The 21,669-nt window shown below is 37.3% G+C and overlaps 1 protein-coding gene across 1 annotated transcript in view; it reads left to right on the plus strand.

The window, feature by feature from the left end:
- Positions 1–2,913: 2,913 nt before the first annotated feature.
- Positions 2,914–21,669, plus strand: part of LOC143149062 (autophagy-related protein 16-1-like) — a 51,847-nt gene continuing 33,091 nt past the window's right edge. Inside the window, exons 1-4 of the mRNA XM_076316104.1 lie at positions 2,914–3,039; positions 15,070–15,249; positions 17,359–17,443; positions 18,163–18,309. Coding sequence (XP_076172219.1) covers positions 2,949–3,039; positions 15,070–15,249; positions 17,359–17,443; positions 18,163–18,309 — 503 coding nt within the window. The 5' untranslated portion in view covers positions 2,914–2,948. The remainder of the gene's footprint in view (positions 3,040–15,069; positions 15,250–17,358; positions 17,444–18,162; positions 18,310–21,669) is intronic.

A 21,669-nucleotide genomic window follows, 5' to 3' on the forward strand; every position in this document is an offset into this window, starting at 1 on the left:
AGTTTAAATTTTTTAAATTCCTCGACTTTCAACTTTCGAACACAATTTGCCTTGCGTGAAATGTGTTTTGTACTACGTCTAATTGAGAGTCGGAAACTGCAAATTTGAATATTGCAGTATTAACGCGTACCGGGTCATTTTGTTAAATATTTCGGTGGTATCATTTTCTCTAAATATCTCTGGTGTCGGAATTATTAAAAGATTGAATTATTTAAATTCAGTCACGTATAGAATTCTACGAATTCTTCGATGTTATCGTTTGTAATTATGAAATTGATAGTAGAGGCATAAAACTGGTTCTATAATTAAATTAATAATCACAATGTATTAATATCTTACAAATAATATACGAACAAATTTTCGATTAAAATCATAATTAAGACATAATTAACTAGGTATAATTAATGTTGACATGTTCAGTAATTGCTATTTACGCCTTAATACCATGCAATTAATGTACAATTAATTCGTTGCTTGCATTAGATGTTAAATACTTCCGTAATAACAAAATGGATATGAAACGAAAAATTGAAATCGAAATTTCGGAATAAATAATATTCTTAAAATTGAAAATAATGTTACAATATTATATAGTACTGTAAAACTTCTGTATTTGAACGAATCTAAGAAACACGTTACTTTAAATGCGGCGTATCGATACCTTTAACGTGTTACCGTTGAAATAATGTATTCAATTTGGGTTTACACTATCTTGCATCGGTAAAAATTAATGTTAATATCGACATGCGACACAAAACCTATTCAAACGAGCTATGGAACGACGGTGCTACATAATCTTTGGTAACGCGTGTATTAACGATGAAAAATTCTCTTTAAACTGCGAACAATTTTCTATATTTATCATAATTATACGAATTACATATTTGTTGCGTGCCATTGAAATTCTGTTGTACGATCCTTGTTCACCTTAATTCACCTTTCCATAAATGAAGATGAGGCGGCAATGATGGACGATTAAGAGTTGTTTTTCCCAATTTAGCATGAACCTGTAATCGAATTAATATCGCGTAGCTTCTGGTTCATGGTTCTCGTACACCATTAGCATTTTTCATTCTCTAAATATAAGCTTTGTGCGCCAATTAGGAGGCAACTCTTAACAGTTTAATAATTAACTATTTCAGTAAATATTAACCCACAAAGGTATATTTACGTATTTTGTAGAACACAATATTACATATGTACGTCGATTCGAAAGGGAGTGGTACACGTAAAATTATAACTACGTGTTATATATACGAACACTTTAAACGAACATGTTTATACGAACATGTTAAAACACCTTTATCGAGAACATATCGAGCAGAATTTCGACATCAATTTTCTTGCAACGGAGAATTAATACGAAAAAGATTTATTCCACTGTTTCGACGTATCTTTGGAGGAGACATAGCCTTTTCTTCGATCGTATTACGAGTCACGTTGTATCTCGTATAAGAAACTTTTCTTCTGAAAAATCGTATCCCTGCTGGCATTCTAACTGTAGATCTTTACCTCGAGCACTTAGGAAATCTCGAGTAGATGTTACAAACAGGTTGAACTTAACATACCAATCTCTACGTCTGGAGCGAAGTAACGATGCAGATTGTAAGTTCGCGACAATCCCATACTTTATTACGTTGCAATTAGGGATGCAATGATCACGAAGACCCTAGCGCCAAGAGACCAACGGTTTTATTACCTTGCAACCATCATAATCCGGGGTTCTTGGACAGTCGAAGACCACGTGGAAGCTATGCTCGACCAATAGGGACAGTTTTAGCAAGTCGATGTCCAGGAATCTCAGAATAATATAACACAAATGAAAAGATCGTCCCTTTCCATATCCTTGCTCATTTGCATACTGCCAGAACGAAACATCAAACGTCGTGTAATACGAGACTCGTTCGAAATAATTCTATTTTGCTCACTCTTGATGCATCTTGTTCGCACGAAGCGTGATCATGCATGGAGATAAAAGTCGCTACCTACCCCGCTTTTGAGCAAATCAACTGTCCTGATTTTTTTCGCACTCGAAAGCGGGGTCACTGTTCTCTAAATATACATTTACTCACGAGATTTTCCAATATTCGAATCGAAATTATATATACGATTTTGTGATCTTTTGGGATATTAATTAATCGTAAGAACGTGGCATATTTACGAGAGGAATTTACAGCTCGTGATTATTTCTATTTTTAAAAGACGAGAAATATATTCTCTGTTGAAGTTTTAGAGCAACAAGAATTGCAATAATTGATTACATATGTACTTTAATTCATTTACATTCTCAGTCGTATCAATTACATTTCTTGAATTACTCTTGTATAATTACGTACCAACAAGGGAGATATAATAAGAGAGATCTAACAAGTTCTCTTAATAAGATCTACGAGAATTCCATATTAAATAATATATTACGTGGAAGGTTATACACAAACTTATGGAGAAATACCTCAAAACGAAGTAACTACCGTTCAAATACAACGTTACTCATTCCATTCACATTCTATCTAATTTATAATATTCTATACCTCCGTTATAAACGTTTCGTAAATTTATGAAATTTTCATTTAATAAAAATTCTTATATCATTGAGCAAACATAATTTTTCAATTCTCGAATAATTTTGCACGTTCAGATACATCCTTCAGTTGACAATTACATTCTTTAACGAATTATCCTTTTATTGTTTTAAATAAAAACTTATCTGAAATTATAATCTACGAATAAACCGATCCCCCTACAATGTTGTTTCTCCTTTCCACGGTTCCGTATGCACAACAATATGCTCGCCAATAGAATCCAACTACCAAATATTATCATCCTTTTTAGTACGTCACGTATGTTACAGAATATCCTATTATTACGCAAAATGTGTTGGTAAATGTTCTAAAACGGCATTCCCATTTCTGCTTCAGCACACCCTAACGGGCCACTGCGGGAAGGTGATGGCGGCGAAGTTTCTTGGCGAACCGTCAAAAGTAGTTACTGGCAGTTACGATCGTACCCTAAAAATTTGGGACCTGCGTAGCAAAGCGTGTAAGTAAGCAACATGAAACAAATAGAAACGTTTAGACTATCAGCGCGCGCGTTTATTCGTACACGTGATACGAACACCATTGCACTATAGACAGAAAGTAATGCACAGCATTAACGGTAATCACGTTCTTCATTATCCCCATTAATCATGCGCAATGCTAATATACTTGAAGGCGTCTCGGAACAACAAAACGAACGACGAATACGCGTGGATGTTTCTGCGTACAGGTATTGTAGACTATAATTTTGAAGCTAACCTCCCCTGGGTACCAGGGAGACATGTTTTATGGAAATCTGATAGTTTCTATACGATTTGTTAACGATATTGAGCCCAGCTAAATTTATGATACAACGTAGGGTTTTATCGTCATTTTTACGAACAATGTGAGTTCTGTAATTTGTTGAGAGAAACATTAGCTCACGGACTTTTAGAATTTAACTTCTGCTCGTTAATTAATGAGGTATTCTAACCCCTATTTTCAGTGTTGGTTTTTTTCTTTTTTTCGCAATTATGCTTTATCACACGATCTCACTTGCATACTTGTAATTACCGTAGAGTTAGAATTAGAAATAATTAACAGTTTGGCAACACGTTTCGCGGGCACGACCACTTTAAATTTTTGCCCAACAGATTTTTCTAATTACGAAAACTGTAGATTGTTGCTAATAAGACGATTATTTAAATTATCTTTCTTTCGTTCCTTGCATTCAATGGAAGAATTTATGTTTCATTCGAAAAATGATTACGCATCGCTTATGTTTTTCTTGTGCTGTTATTTATTTTTCCATTTCTCGCAAATCTTTCGAACGAAACGAATCATAATTGTCAAAAACGAACGTACCATAAAAATGATACGGTTCGATAACTGCTATTATTTTGATGATTTTCAAAGATAACTTGTGTGAAAGATATTTTCTCTGGGAAACAAAGGTGGCAACAATATTACACTCGAACGAAGTAAAGAAAAACGTATAGAACGGTAACGTGGGACCATTTTTTACATCAAATGACTCAGTTTGCGTGATTTTGTAGGAAAATTTTTATTTAAACGTTATCTATCATCGTAGAGAAAACAAACTGGGTTTTCCTCATTAGTAACAAGAGTAACACCAATTTTACATTTGAAGAAAGTACGCAAGAATGTATCGAACACAGATGCGAAACCATTTTTAGTATCAAATGATTCGGGTCATGGGTTCTTGCAGCGAAGTTTCTATTTAAGTGTAGCTCAACATCAGAGGAAAAGCGTGCTGGTGCTTCGTCATGCAAACACCATTATCTACGATTTGTTGTCGGAGTGTATCCTCTAAAAGTTCTGATACTACGTGCCTCGAGAAATGGATATACATAGCTATATAATCTACTAAATAAAATATGTAAATATCTCGTTTTATATGTTTTCTCATCGCGGTTGCACAGTCTACGATACATCGATTAAAAGTTATTTTTACAGTCCATCCAACAATGACGGTACTAGAACGAATCGAAAGAAGGTGAATTCTCGACAAGATATACTCGTTCTGAGATCTCATTTTCGATTTTTAAACGTTACGAAAGAATATTAATTCGTGAAGTAAAAAATTGAATGAAAAATCTCTCGAGTACTATTCTAGGTATAAATGTTCTCAACGTACTTCTCCTCTCCTCTATGAGGTTCCTTATCTAGTTATCGTATTCATCGTTTCGCGATACACTGCCTATAAATTTCTCAACGTTCTTTACACATCGGCTATACTGATATATTACTGCAAACATGGCATCGATTTGACGCTAATTCATGCATCTCACGAAGGTTAACGGCACTCTAAGGAGAAGGATCGAATAAAACCTATCTTTCGTCGCGTCGTCACTTTGCGGGATTAATTAAGCCGATAAGACTCCTATCACGAGTTAGCGGAATCTTTCTTAACTTGTTTCAATCTGCAGTTTTTCTCCTCGCGCGAACACCTTTTGTCTCTAATCGTTGACTCTCCTAACGGGTGATGATGCTTTTCGATAAAAAGAGGTTCGGTAAGAATAACTGGCAAATTTACGTGGTATGCATACGTCTATCCCGATGATGTTTAAACGGGTGGAACGATTAAAGGAAACTTGTGGAATTTAATTTCAAAGTAATAGAATCGTAATACTGTTTGGGGATTTTGAGGCTGAAATTCGCTATGTTTTCTAAATAGATTATCCGATGAATCGTCTAGTGTACAAATTTGCATACTTTGACGCAAAAGTTAAATTAGTTAGCGAATTGCTTGTACAGGACTTTCTAAAAAGAACACGTTAGAAAGCATTAGAATTTTGAACGAATTTGGAAAACAATTTTAAACAGTCGTAAATTCCGTTTAATTAAATGTATAATTTTTTGAACTGTTTGAAATCAAAAACTACCGATTTAATATTATATTTGACATCGTGTTAATAATAGCATTATATCGTGTCAAAATCTTAAATTTTAAATTCAAAATTTAAAATTCAAAATTCAAAATTTAAAATTTAATGTTTTAAACGTTTCACTATTATTGTAGCCTCATTAGAGATTCAAGGGACTAGTGCCAACATTTGTCTTGCGACTGTCGTTTACTTAACTGTTTATCTAAGTAGTTCAGAGACAAAAATCAAAAATATCCGTTTACAACCGGAAGGTAACCCGATAACCTTCGATATCCAACCCTATTTACGAACGTACCAATCACACATAACACAGAAGTAATCAGCAACAAACTACCGAACAACCTCGTAGCGTTTATACATCACTGCCTTACATCCATCTATTATCTATTCCAAAGGGACTGGTACGACCAGATATCAGGCTATACAGGTTCGCATATTTCCACTAGTCATCGCTGACATCTGCGTACATGAAACACCTCGAAGAACAAGTCCTCAAGGAAGCAACGCTTAACCCATCGATGTGATCTAGATTTATAGATAATACTGTCATAACATGAAATTATAGAAGAAATATATTAACCATCTTCGTGAAATTCATCAGCTCGCTAAATTCAAAGAGCCACTTTATCATCGAGCTAAAGACCACTTTTGTGGATGTACCGATGACCAACAGGTACAATAGATTTCCCAGACATCGAATGTAAAGGATTGGACCAGTTCTCTGATCAGTCGAGCAAGATGCTCAATAATTTGTCCGAGAAAAAGATCACCACAACGACGAACTTAACGCAATAAAGATACTCTAATAGGATCGAATAGTCAACAGAGAAAATACGAATAAAGACTCGAAGTAAGTAACTTTCTTACATACGAGACGCAGCAGAATGTTAGAAAGTATCGAATTCATCGAAACAGATTCATTGTAATTGTTATTAACGATCGTCTGGAAATTATTTACTTCAACGAGTTGTTGAAAATCGATTTCGAACGTCGACGATTTTCTTCGTCGATCATAATTTTATTTACAAACTTCGATGACGCGAATCAACCGAACCGTGTGGAAAACAAGTATCCCTGTCGAGGGCTGCATATTTTAGAGAGGGTACCGCGGAATGGAAAACCTGCCACATGAAAGAGAAATTTACGGTTCTCAGATCCTTACCCAAAGGGTCTTCGGAATGTGTATTTTCTAAAAAGTCACGTGCAAACCAGCTACTCAAGAATTACGGTTTACGAAGAAGGTTCGGCTAGGTCTCCAATAGACTTAATTCTGGATGGAAGATTTGTTCGTCCACCTTCGCGATCTTTTACCGGTGTTGCAAGTTGAGTGGATATTCTCTGATGATATTTGACAGTCAAAACGAGGACTTTGTCGAGTATTCGTGAATTTATTATTCACCCTCTAAACTATTGGACGAAAGGATCGAGTGGACGACCCTTAGAGAAAACGTAAGGTATCGAGCAAATGGTGCCGCCGTTCCCAAATTTGCACAGTCCTGTTAAGGTCTTCAATTGCGTGTCGGACTTTAAGTTTATAATACGTCTGTGGCGCGGCACCTCCTACTCTCACCACCAGAGGGCCATTCAACCGATTCTACTTCCGCTTGTTCTCGCTTCGCCACCAATTCCTATGTATACATCCTCCCACCAGCCATCTAATGCTCCCACGTCTGAGGTAGGGTCCGTTGGACACCATAACTACTGTTAACGGACCAGAACGAACTGCTCCTCTCTATTATCCTTTCTCAGCTTTCGTTTTTTCCATCTTTCGGAAAGAAAGAAACAAAGTTCAAAGCGACAACATTCTTCTCAATTTATTTTCTCTCGTGAATCATCTTCTCGGTTAAAGATTGGTCAACCAATGGACAACCTGGAGCTTCGATAAAGTTAGGTGCAACAGCCTATATAATACCGAGTTGAAAGTCGAGAAGAGAATAAACCGATGACTTCTAATCCTTCGGAAGCTTAAATTCTTAAAGTGAAATGTAGGTCACGAAATCTTCAGCAGTGGGTTTTGCCAAAGGCTTTGCTCATTTTCGAGTCACTGTGACGCGAGATAAGCGGTAGTTTGGAAAGGTGATAACGTTCCGTGACGAAGGTAGCTGCTCTCGTGGCGAAACGAAGAACAACGTACGATTCTTTTTCGTCAAACAGGGGTCAGCTTCGAGGGATCGAGAAAGTAAATTGAACACGCAAGGGAAGTGACCAGCTGATACGGACCGCGCCAACGAAAGGTCTGTATAGTTTGCAAATTTATGCAGAATTTACATTCGATTTCTATGGACCGCTGACTAATCTCGTGGAACCATATCCTTCGGAGGACCGTTCCAGATATCGATTTACACTCTGGTCAACAGAACTAGAGAGTACCGAAGTATGCTCCGCTGAGGGTGGGACTCTATTGACAGAGGAGGATTCACGGCCGTACTCCTGTCTTGAATGACGAGGTACCGGTTGTGTTCATTTTCGAACACTGCCCAGAGATTCGACAATGAATTTCGGGAGAAGAATTTTTCCTACGAAAAGTGACCATGTCTCTGTCATAACACGTGGAATACAGATTGAGAAAGTAACGCAAAGTCGAAGACCTCGAGCTTCCTCGTGTATCTGGAGATACAACATTGTACAAGGTGCTCGTTTCACTGTCAATGACAATTTTTCCAAATGTCCTCAATCTCTGCAGAGAACCTAACCCAAAGTTCAAGACCTCGAGGCTCTCCATAATTGGGAATACACTGTACACGGTACTCGTTTCATCATCAATGACAATATTTTCAAGTGTCCTCGATCAACGCAGGTAATCACCTGTCTGTCGCTCGAGAATCGTCTTACAGAACAATAGAAAGGCGTATCGTGTGAAACGCGAACGGTGGTAGCCCTACCGTTAATTTGTCCCAGACGAGTACAGGCACTTAACAACCTAAACGAGGAAAGGCAAAACGTCGTGTACGCTTTTTGCAACGAAAACGCAGGAAACGAACGCCCCCGTTCACCAACATCCCGCTCGTTTTTATTTTTCGCGCGCACAAATATAAATCCGGCTTACAGAATCCAACCGGCGTATACTTGAATAATTCCTCCAAATTCGTGTGCTTTTTTTCGAGTTAAGTCCGAGTTAATTTCACACGCATCGAGGTAGCCAGGACTAGGCAAACTTGATACACAAAGAACCAACCCGGACATCCATTTCGGTTAGAGGCTTTTACGCTTTTGTTGTGAACGCGGTCCCACAGCAAAATAGTGAAAACCAAGCCCGCTGCTATCAGAGAAAGGCGGACGGCGGTATACAAAAGTTTTGTGCAAATAAATCTCGCTACGCAAGGAACGTACAATGGGGACCGCCGCCACTGAAAGCGCGTTTAAGCGTGAATTATTGTTTATCTAGAACGCTTTAAGACAAAAAGGAAGCTTAAAGCGGATCACCTGTTTTCTATCGGTGTATTATCCGTCTTACCGCCCGTTTTATCATCCTGTTAACGCTACGACCGGTAGGGTTTATCAAAACGTCGTTAGTTGTTTCAAACTTTTTATAAGCGCGGTATCTCGGTGTCCGTAAATAGCGTATAAACAACAAAAATATCCACGAGGAGAGAATTTGTTCCTTGAGATTTCAGGAACATCATTTCTCCTGTCTATGACAACGATCGATCGTGTCGCGCAATTTACGATTGCACCGAGATATTTCGAACTACGCAGAATTATAGTTTAAGCGATGGTAACGTTTCTTTTTTCTTTCTTTTTTTTTTCTTTTTATTTCGCCAATGAAACTGCCCTAGGGGTGAAAACACTCGCTTGAAAAAATTGCGAGCTTTCATATTATACTGTAAATATCGAGGAAAAAGTTAATTCAAAGTTTTATGATTTTTAATATCGTACAGTACGGTGGGATTGAAGTTTCGATGGAAATTAATCGTCAGTTTCAATTTATCGAAAAATAATGTCGGGAAATTCTTCGAACGTTTATTCACCTTCTTTATCATTGATCGAAATTCTAACTCTTATCGAAATTAATTCTAAGTTTGAAAAAAAATACGAGAAGAACTTGAATTTGAAAACTTTCTATCGTTACTTTTAATTTTTCACAATCAATAGGTAACCACGAATAATGATTCAAAATGTTAACGTGACTTTTGTTATTCAAAGTCACTCGAAGGTCAACGTACAATATGTGGTTAAATATGTTCATTGACAAACTACATCGTTGTTCCGTCGAAGATATATTGTTCCTCTTAAAATATTCTAACGCTCTTGAAATCTCATAGAACGTGGTCGAGAAAAGAATATTTGTTTATCGGAGTATCGTAATCTTTTTTTCATTTTAAAGTATACAAGGATATTCTCTGTGCTCGAGTTAAAGGAAACACCCTGTATATCGATGAAAGGAATCCATTGAAGAAACGTGGCTCGAAGAAAATGAATGACACCTGTCGTGAAAACAAGACGAGTCTTTGATTACATTAGGAATAAAGGAACTCCTGCGTAAGATTGATAGCATTGGAACTAGTCTTAAGTAATTTCTGTGTCGTGCCAGAGGTTTAAATACCAGGAACTGCAAACTAACAATAAAGTGTTGGTAGCTGAATTCATTTGGCCTTTCTCTGGTACGTTAGCTCTTCCCAAGCGGTTACTTGTTGTGGTAATGTTCGTACTCCACCAGCATTATCATTAGGATTCAACCGCGTAATCATCGTTAACGTTCGCAAATAAGCTCGGTGAATTAGGAATATTTATTCATTACCTCGTTGCGAGGGAATTTCGTATACAGTTTGTCGGTAAAAGGATTCACTGTGCATGGTACTTAATCGCAATTCTATTTTTAGCATGCGAGCAAGTCATGTAACGTGCGATTATAAATCAAGTTTCGTGTCTCTGTAATGGCACGGAGATAGAAAATGGATTGACAACTTTTCTGGAGCGTGCTGGCACACTTTGAAGGAAACTTCGTTGCTCGCTCACTTATCTTGCGCCTATTTGTGAAACACTTTTCAGGAAATTTGTACACGGAAATCGTAAAGCGGTCCGCGTGTGTGTGTGTGTGTGTGTGGTATTCCATAATTATATCGTTCCGTGCCGAGAAGGTGTTTCTCGTATCGTTACTGTGTTTAAATTACACGTAGGACGATGTTCCTATAGTTGACAGGGATACAATTTTGCGAATAAACGTTCCGTATGACGGTTACATGTCCATAAAGTGTTTCGAGAATATCGAAAGTGTGCAGAATGTTAGAAATGAATTCAAGTAACGTATAACGTTTGTATGAATTTTTGCTACAAACGAGTATAACGAATTTCGTTCGATTAACTATAATACTCGGCGTTGGAAGTTTTCAAATTACTGCAGTAATCAATGATGAGACATTTGGAGATTTTTGGAGATTTTTGGAGATATAACTTGCGAGGCAACAAGAAAAGTGTCGTTTCTTAATAGAAGAATAAAACGAATCAAGTTTGCACTTATCGATAATGGTTCGTGTAAAGAAGCACCAATGGTACAATTACGCAAACTTTTACAGATTTCTCAAAGGGAAAATAATTACTTAAACAATTTCTACAAATTTTCAACCGAAATATGCGATCATTGCGCATAATCCTAATCGTTCACATCCTGTATAATTATTTAATCGGAATAAAATATAATTATAACGAGCATAATTACGTTCGCTCGTGTAGGTGAATCTCACGCATAATTCTCCAGAGTAATGTGTCTAATTGTTTTAATTCCCTCGTGGTTCGTATTTTCTTCAAATCTTGGGAACTCGTTATCGGAATATCTACCGATGCCAAAAAAAAGAAAAAGAAAAAGTAAAAGAAAAAGAAGAAGAAAAATAGAAATAAAAATAGAATCCATGATTACATCCAGTGGCACGTGTATTGTATAAACAGAAAAATATGACTCCTGGAGCGAGAAAACGGAAACAGGACCTGTGGCGAACAATCATAGTCCATTGAGTGTTATCGAAGAAAAGTAAGCTATTCCGTTACGTATTTATTCATTGTATAATACCGTCCCCGTAACCGTAGCGCGCCTTCGGGAAACGTCGATATAACCGTGTCGAAGGAAAGTAACAAAGAAATCGGATCGCGCAATTTCATCGAGCTTTGAAATACGAGTAGTGTACGTAAGCAATGCTGCACCACGCCAGTTAACGCTGTTATTAAAAGTACGTTACAAGTCGGGGTTGGTTTCCCCTTTTCGCGTTGTAGTTTCCGGGGCCAGCCGTTTCCATAGATCTCGACCGCGCAATAAGCTGGATTTCAAACCTAATTTACGCCGGGAAATAACATTCGCGTCAACTGGTTTCCACAGCGTCGTGGAGGAACGCTGATGCAACGTGAAAACGCTTCGACATCGACACCGCAAACCGCATAAATTGCAGATCTTCCGCTAACGCTAGCATCGATGTCTTCGTCTTCCTTATAAAGGACTCTAAATATCATTAGATCGAAGTCTTTCTACATTTTACGAACGAGTGCGATTGTAAATCGAGGAAAGGTATTCGCAAGAGTTTAAAACACTAGAAGTACCAAAGGGGACCTGTTTTGAACTTATTTTTAAAATTACTCGATCATTAACGGTGTCTTTGCTTACGATATTCGTGGACGATTATTTGAATAGACAACTAACGGTACTCGATAGAAATACGTCGATGGTTCTAGTGTCAATGATAGGTGAGTTTGATCAAAATTAAGATATTGTAATTTTTATATTGGATTTTGAACACTATTGACTGTTGGTAAAAAAAAATGTCATTTTTTCTAACTTGGGCGTAGTAAGTACAGTTCGTGCGAGAGAAGATTGCGTCCGGAGTTACGACAGGTTCTATATGTTCAGGGGCTATTATCTCGGGCACAGAAAGGATGTATGCTGCCCTTGAATGAATGTGACCCGCCATAACTCCAAATGCAGTATCCTCGTACGCGTACCGTAAGTTTTATTTAAATTTTTTCCTTGGTATTTCATCTCGAGTATTTCATTTTCCATCAAATATTTATTTATATTTTTTCTTTCTTTCTATGTATTTGCACACCTTTTACCTTCCCCTTTTTAGCCACGAAAAGAAGTTAATGGAGTGTTAAACATCGAAACGAATGAAAAAAGTTTTTCACACCTTGAACTTGTAAAACGTAAATCTAAACGTTGCAACTTACAATAGTGTGATTAATTTCTCCGATCTGTGTGCAATCTTCTTACACCACACTTCTATCTGCAAATTTCATCGTTTGATTAAAAAGTCGTTTCTGCGATCTTTCATTTTGTACTTGTCACGTTTATCCCTTCTTATCTGTTCTAAAACGATTTATTTTACATTCACCGGAATAGACTTCCGCAGTGCTGTGTAGCAAACGGAACGTATCGTTTTGTAAACTCCAATACTCTGCAACATCGTATACCTTTTCATAAGCAGCGGTTTCTTGATCTTCACTCTGCCTTTCATCTCTACTTCCTGCAACACGTGACATACTTTTGTATATCTTGAGCACTGAATCTGACAGTGACAAAACTGATGTCGACTTTACTGAATGCACTCAGTTTCTTCTTTACTTGAACAGCATTATCCAGTTCACGTGGAAGCATAAAACGATGTATTCAAGGCCTCGTAGTTTCCTAACCTGTGATGTTTCGCTTGGAGTCTTATTTACGTACAACCAGTGCTTTTTACCCCACTTGTTAATGGTACAACCGATTCTTCTACTCGTACGTTTTTATTGTTAATCGAGCGAAGAAAAATAGAATTAGATTTGTGTGTGCTCGAATGCTGGTACATACTCAAAGGACTTTGGAGCAATTTCGATAAATGTTCGGCTGTCAGATCTCTCGAAGTGTATCTATCACTCCTAATTATGATTTACGATTGCATCTTTCATTTAGATATCATTTTAATCGGATTTCAAGAACTGTGACGAAACAGTTCGGATTATTGACCACACCAGGCTCTCTCCGTTCTTAAATCAGTCATTCTAAATTGACATGCAAGGTAAGAACAGACCATCTGAATTCCTAGCTCTCTTCTTTTTATACAGAAGACAATGCTCCAAGTAGAAGAATGACCTTGCACTATAGTACTCATTGTACACGCCTCAAAACCCGTTAGCAGGAGATAAATCAAAGATACATTGCATCGAAAAAATCTCGACAATCTCGAAGCGCATTCATGAATACATACTCGCGTTTAAGATGTTAGGTTTGGAATTGAAGTTTAGAAACAACACTTCTACTGCACCTCGTCTCTTCGCACGATTATCATTCTTGTATCTCGTCTCTCGCAGTAGATGAACGTTTACGTATGTATAGTCAAGCTTTGAGCAATAAAGTTATTAAATAAACAAAGACGAAAGAAATAAAAATAAATAAAACATCTCCAACGAACCGAAACCTCGCAAATATAGCAACTAGTGTCACCGTTTGCAGACTGTACGATCGAAGTACTTTATATTTCTCAAGGGAAAACAAATTTCAAACAATGTCCAATTGTAACGATCGAGACTACCACTGACCCGAAAATTTCGTTCGATTGTGACACCGATTAAATAACATTGACAAAATCTTTAACGAATGTCACTTCGTTCTAAAGCTCTCTCTACTTCATTTTACCGTGACAAGAGAATTTTCACGTCGATTGTTTGGCTGCACAGTGGACAACTACCGTAACATGCACACTATAAATAACGATAGTTGAATCATTCTGACTGATCTCTCTCTTTGTACATTTACGAATTTTGTTTGGTATCGTTCGTTTTACTTTGTTGCTGGCCGGCCCACGTTAAATCAAACGTGATTTACCGGCCAATCAATTAGCCTGTCGAATTTACCGCAACGATACGTCGGTTATTGATATCGCTTGAGGCTCTATGCTTCCTATGAGGATGGAATTACTGGGTCCTATTACTTCGTGGCGATGCATCATACCCGTCGACTTAGGTGTACCGACGTAAGCAGATTTTATGTGAATGTGGAGATACGCGTTTCGATTGAATTTTCAGAGCGAGAAACGGAGATCGTTGCTTCGATTCTCTCCCCCTGACCTCCCCATTACACGGTTTGCGGTACACGATCGATTTGCCAATGCAAACGTAAGAATAATATTTAACGAAAATGAATCGACAACGAGTTTCGTATTTTTTCGTGTTTTTTCGTTCTACGGTGCAACACTGCACAGTATATTGCGAACAATCGAGTCTTAGCTCGTGAATACGTGTATTCGAAAAAAATATTATTCTACGAAAGATACTAACGTTTATCCGTCGTCTAAAGCACAATTCAAGAGAAAAGCGATGTTAGATTGTTTGCGTATGCTTGCCCTCAAAATGCTCGGTAAACAGCAAGTTCGAAATTATGCAATGAGAATTTCCAAACTGTTCAAGTAAAACAAGGAGTCTGGATAGACTCGTCCATCCGATGTCCATTAATCTTAAAGAACCTTCGCGAAGTGTGAACTGGGAATTAATATCGATGGTTTTAAATAGATATATCTAGCTGGACCGTGTGATATAACAAAGTCGTAGACAGATTCTGCTACCGTACGTGTAACTTATCTGATAGATATCGAGGGTTTTCGATAACCATCCTCTACTTGAGCACCTACTGAACCGTGAACCTCATTTGCATGGAAGATATTTGATTCCAACTAAATGTCTCGTTGCAGGTATAGAAACTAAGTTTGCAGGCTCCAGTTGCAACGATCTGGTAACTTCTGGTGGAGAAGGTTCTACGATAATTAGCGGCCATTTTGATCAAAGAATCAGATTTTGGGACACCAGAGCCGAATCCAGCTCAAATGACATTCTATTGGAAGGAAAAGTCACGTCGCTGGATCTGTCTCGCGGTAAGAATTTTACATTGTACATAACTTTGTATAAATGCAACTCGGTAATAAGGTATTTCTTCAAATATCGTTAGAAATATCTTTAAGTAGAAAAATACATTTGTACACCGAATCGCGAGAGAAGAATAAAAAATTGTTCCATTGTAAATTTATCGGTGTACTTCGTATTAATTTTATTTAGAATCTAATGAAGAAGCGTTCAATCGTCTTCTTCAACGAAAGTATTCACTTAAGATATCTCACGAACTAACCATTCGATTGCTTCACTCTTATACCTTTTGCAGAGACGACGAGAATGTTCGATCTATGAAAAAAGAATATATATTTTAAAATAAATTCTACAACTGTAAAACCTACATTTCCGTAAAGGTCATTGTTTCGAAATCGTTCCGGATCGCAATATTTTCATCTTTGTAGGTCGGAAAATAAAAAGCAATAGTGTTTGGATCGGTTTCGTGCGCGTTCGTTGATTTTCAATAAAATCAATTTCAGGACTGTTCGGTGAAAAAAAGAGCTGTTTGCGAAAGAATTCGCGTGATTTAAACACGCATCGTCGAATCGACGAACAGAGCGCCGAATTTCGGCGTTTAAAAGTAATTTACATGGAAAAAGTATTATTCTGCGCAGCGGTCCGTGTTCCGTGAGGATATTATAACGATAGTCGTTATTCCGTCGGTATCTCAAAGCGTTTATTTCACTTGCAAATTCACCGCGCTGATTGAAGGGTACTTTTGAAAAGACACACATCGACCCCGGCGCATTTCATTAATCTGGATAATGCGGGGGATAGAACTCGAACGAGACGATATTGCAGCGACTGAAAAATTCTGCTCGATTACATCATGCCCGCTCTAATGCTTTTCCTTTATCATTGGCCGTAATACATTATGTATACTTCCATTAAAGTATAATATACCATTCCTTGGGAAACGTGTTCGCTAGATTCAGAATACCTTTCTCGAACGCCTCCCCATAAGATTTATACGCCCCGAAAAGGAATTACTTACTTAGCGGATTCGTCTCGGTGCATTTCAAGGTGCACCCGAACGTTTTTTTTTCTTTCCCTTTCTTTCCCCACTGTCGCTGTTCAAATAACGGAAACTCACGGAAACTTCCTCGCAACGTGATCGGAATGCAATCAGAACGTAATCAACGATTGCTTATCGTCCTTATGCGGGCACGTACGGGCCATTCCGCGTCAAACTGACCGAGATTTGACACCACAGTCACGAATGTTTTTCAAACCAACGGCGCTCTTTCCCTTTTTTTTTTTTTGATAACCTCGAGACTAATACGGGTAAAATTCTAGGTCCTCGGGTCAACGGTTTTTAACCTTGGTAAACGTTGAAACGATTCAGTATGAATAATTTCATGCTGAGAATCTCAGTAATGCTAATTAATTAATTGAATATACGTACCGTGCTCGAACTGTGTATTTGAAGCTTTTGACTTGAAAGCTTCGGATCTTCTTTAGTAAATATGTATCTGTATATCAAGATGACAGACAAGTGATTAAAAATTGATAAAGTACAGAGAAGATTTTCTTATATGTTCATTTTCTTGTACAAATCAGTTTAGCTCGTGTTTGAATATTTGAGAAAAAGACTTTTCCTTGTATTCTTTCATTAGTCAATTTTTTACTAAAGGGGACATGAAATTATAGGATCGAAACGTTTAGAATGCACGATGATCTAAATTAAAGTGACAAAAATATGAACTATAGTATATCGTTTCGTTACATTTATTGGTGTTACTTTAAACACTTTACAAGCGAAAAGGAATCGTTCTTTGAAAGCAAATATTTCTTTACGAAGTAAAAATATTTACACCGAGAGAAATACTGTACGTACAGTAACGTATAAATTGTGTTCTAATATTATTTAATTTCTCAGGTAACGAGAAAAAAGTCGACACCTGAGAAAATTTTACTTTTTCGAAACAAACAAGAAACGTTGCCAGCTTAAAAAGACTTCGCGACTATGGTCTCAAATCTTTGACGATTTTACCATAGAATGGAGCGTTGCATGGCTAACCGTATTAGCACATCCAATTTAACTTCAACATCAGCGACACATGTAAATTCAAGTAGCGACACCTGCTTGTTTTCAGATGCAAATTACCTTTTGAGTTGCGTCAGAGACGATACGTTGAAACTTATTGACCTGCGGATGAAGAAAATCATCGGATCGTTTAGGTGAGTACGTTTTACAAGGACTTTAAGACATTATTGCAGAATCTGTAATTATTCGGAGCTATTTTCTTCTGATTCGAAAAAGACTGCTTTTATCTAGAACGAAGCTTTTTCTCAAGACTTCATCGTAGAGAAACAAATCTGTTCTTATCGAGACTTGTGCAATTTTGCATAACCTAAGTAAATAACGTTTGCTGCGTTTACCAGAAACGGTACTTTAAATATCCAATATTTTCCAATTCAGTTGTGTATACTCGATGGAAGAAATACGGGGTGAGCGAGAAATATCAACACAAGTGGAAATAATATATAATGGGCAGACACGTTCTACAAATACTTAATCGCACGCGAATTCAACAAATTGTCAAAATTAATTTTCACGAAAACAGAATCTCCTATGAAAAGCCTGTAGTTAACATTGTATTTTTATAATACGATTTAAATTCACTATGAGTTTTTGAATTTGGAAAATCCACTGATTTGACATTAAAATTTCCCAATAAACAATCACATATGTCCCACGATGTTTCTCGTCAATTACGTGTACCATTTGTTGATTAATAAGGTAAATCTTTAATAACGGTAATAATGTAGATTTAACTACCTTCGGTAAATAAGACAGAAAATCAACAAATTTCAATTCAATTAAACGTTTGTGTAAAAGGAATTTCAGGAATATAATATTGAAACGAATTACAATGCGTTCTTTCTTTGTTTTACAGTGCTGATGGTTTCAAAGTTGGTTTCGATTGGACACGAGCAACTTTCAGCCCCGATGGCCAATACATAGCAGTTGGTTCTTCTGACGGATCCGTTTTCATTTGGTCTGTCGTCACGAATATGATTGAATCGGTACTGAAAAATCATTCGTAAGTAACTTCTTCGTATCATCTATCAACAACAATGCTTGTATTATTCTTTCAACATCGCATGTGACATTATTTTAGATTTTGTAGAAAAATATTTTCGAAGACATAGAGAAAGCCATTTAACACACAACTTCGAATAATTATTTTGTTACATAGAAAGGAGATATAATTGATAATTACAGGATTTCGAGACAGAAATATGTTGCAAAAAAAATGGAATTTTGATTCCATAAGTCTTTCATAAGTTATCGAGATATTTTTTGACATTTAATGGGTGTCTGTGAAAAGTGTTTTAAATAAATTTAAAACTCAGTTCATAATTATTAATGACTTGGATATTAAAAAGTTCTACAAAAGGTTTTCCCTAATAAAAATAGCATTTTGTATTTTTGACTTTAGGGGATTATAATTAATGAAAAAGTTTATTAAAATATCTCTAACACTCACAATTTTCTGAAAAAGTGTACTGTTACTTTTTCGTAGGAAATAAAAACTGCATTAAACAGTGCATTAAAAAATATGTTTCGTTTAAATACAATGTGTGTACGTGCTCTGCAACTACGGATATGCATCGAAATACATAACAGTAACTAACACAGAAGTTTAAAGTACTTAACACCATCGTGTTTTGACATATCTTTTTTGTTCGTATCACAAATTTTCTCAACGATACAGTTCGTCGTAGTTCAAACACCCTGTGTACGTTTATGCTTATACGTTGCTACGATTACGCGATGAGTCAACGAAAAGTTGAAGATCCCAATTAGAGCCAAAATGTCGGAAAGTAACTGTCAATGTTAGGATCGGAGAGTAAAGTGTAAGAATTAGCGAGTCGGTGAGACTAAAAATCGAAATACTGAAGAGTAGGAAGTTCAAAGAACGTAAGAATGTAGCGAAAGTACTGTCTCTGTACAGAGCAAGAAGTTAAATGGAAAGGATTTTGCAACGTAAATAATTTTTTTAAAGTATATTACGTTACTGTGAAATATTTCGTAAAGATACCTTCAAAAGTTTACTTCTTGAATTAGAAACTTCATAAGTGTAATTTTTGTCTTCAAGAATTGAAGAATTTGTTCAGCGGCTCTCAACATTTTTGAATACATTCCACACTTTTGCACAAAATTTAAGATACGTCGATAGCGTATCGAAGAGTGGAAAGACACTGGAAGTGCTCCAAGCTGTAATTAAAATTGCCGAGCTTTCTTGGCTGTAAGTAGGTGAACTGAAAAATATAGAAATGGATCTCGAAAATGGAGAAAGAAGTTACACCGACAAAGAAAATCCAATTCAATCGCGAAACTTTAGCGCTGCTTATTTCCGAGATCTAATGTCGGTTTTTCGCGCCCCAGGCAGGGAAAATCGCAGTCTGTGTTTTGATATAATATAAAATCGATATCGATAGGAATGTGCAATAACGATATTAAACCTTGGACGGTTATAGACTCCATGTGTAGAAGAAAAAAGCCTGTTAAAGTCTATATGACATTTTATGGGTTCCAAGGTTTACAACGCTGAAACTTATTAAAATAGGAAATTCTTATCGCAGTTATCTGTATGCAAAATCTTTCATAATCGACGGTCATTACAAGAGCGATGGAAATCATAAAATTGATTTAATTTCCTCTTTGCGCCTTAAACTTCACTTGAATTTAAATTACACCAGCGATATTCGATAATTACTTTTCCGAAAGAATTGATTTCTGAAAGTACCACGAATTTCTTACTGCTCGATTTATAAGAAAAAAATTATTGTAACAGTTTCAGAAATATTGTTACCACGAAATAACACTTTTTAAGACTTCCCTATCACGTTTTAACTATAAAAAAAAATTGTTTCGAATATACGTACGTACATATAGTATGTACATTGTACGTTCGAGAAAAATAATAAGCTGCGTTCATTCATCATAGTTTTCGTGTGAGTAGAAAGTCACCAACTCTTCTCTAACAAGCGTTTTAGTCGATGGTGGATCTAATGATTTTCTGCTCACAGAGAAAGAATTAACGAACGCACACATACATACATACATACATACATACGTGTACGTATCTGTTAACACGATTGCGTCTAAACGGCACGACAGTTTGCAACGAAACTTAAAATATAAATTTCACCTTCTCGTCTAAAGATCTGATTAAATTTCCAGCGAAGTAGATCCAAGGATAACGATACTCTCTACTTCCGCTTTTCCAATTTTTCAGACATGCACACTCGCTACGTGTAAAAATTTCGAATACCATCCCAAAGGGAATTGAATTCTACGCAAAAACGAAACAAACTTCCTCTCTGTCGTCCCTAACGAAGAAAAAATTAACATTCGTTCGTTGCACACTTTGCCCACAGAAATCGAGGGGTACAGAAGACACTGCACCCTCGATTCTAAACCCATCCTCTGTCGTTTAAAATCCAAACCATCCCACATTTGACAAGAATGTAAATAGACCGAGGTCGGTGATAAACCTGGTCGCAGAATTTGCCAGAAAATTGCGAACCGTCGATCTTGCTGGACCGGTCTATAAATGATGTAGGTTTTTGCCGGTGTGTGTGAATTTCCTAGCGACGCGTACGCGCTGGGAACCGGGGTGCGCGCGTGGCTAAATAAGAGGGCATTAAAAGCGCGTTAACATCAAATTAAAAGTCATTTTAAGTCGACCACTCTATCGCGGCGCTATTAAAGCGTGTAGCTCCCTTTCATCCGTTTCTAATTTTCCCTTTCGTTTTTCTCATAACCGTGGCCCGATCTTCTTGACTCGGATGCTCGGTGAACTACTACTCGCTCCCCGAAGCAGCAAAGCGTTCGTAATTCCAACGGGCGTCTTCGAGTGCTTTGCATACCTCGCTGACACGAAAACTTCACCGAGTGTCCTTTGGTCCACCACGTCGCGTACGTAGCAACGTATGCGCGCGCATCTTGTATCCTTTCCAAGCGGTGTAAGCCGGCCGAGGTCCAGAAAAATATTTCGGCATGACCCGATTTCCGCGTCCAAGTTGCGACCCGTATATCTACCTACGTACAGCGCCGAGCGTATACACATCATATTTTCATATGTACACATTATGTACGTACGATGCATCGCGATATCGCAAGTTTATACGTTAACCTGGATGCCTCCTACAGGCCACCGTGTCGGTTCCCGCAACTCAAACTGTCACCTCGTGTGAACGAGTACCTTTCGTTTAGAGGCTGTACTCGTGACAGGGGATACCCAAAAATTCCAACCTTTTTTTTTTCCTTCTTCGAATCGTTCCTCCACCGCGAAACTAGTTTCAGTTATTGCTACTCTACTCTCGTAACGATCTGCGCGAAAGAATAAAGCTGGATATTGGTCGAGAAAGGTTGGAGTAACATTTTTTTTTCT

This window comes from Ptiloglossa arizonensis, chromosome 7 (assembly GCF_051014685.1).
Source record: "Ptiloglossa arizonensis isolate GNS036 chromosome 7, iyPtiAriz1_principal, whole genome shotgun sequence".
Taxonomy (NCBI): Eukaryota; Metazoa; Arthropoda; class Insecta; order Hymenoptera; family Colletidae; genus Ptiloglossa; species Ptiloglossa arizonensis.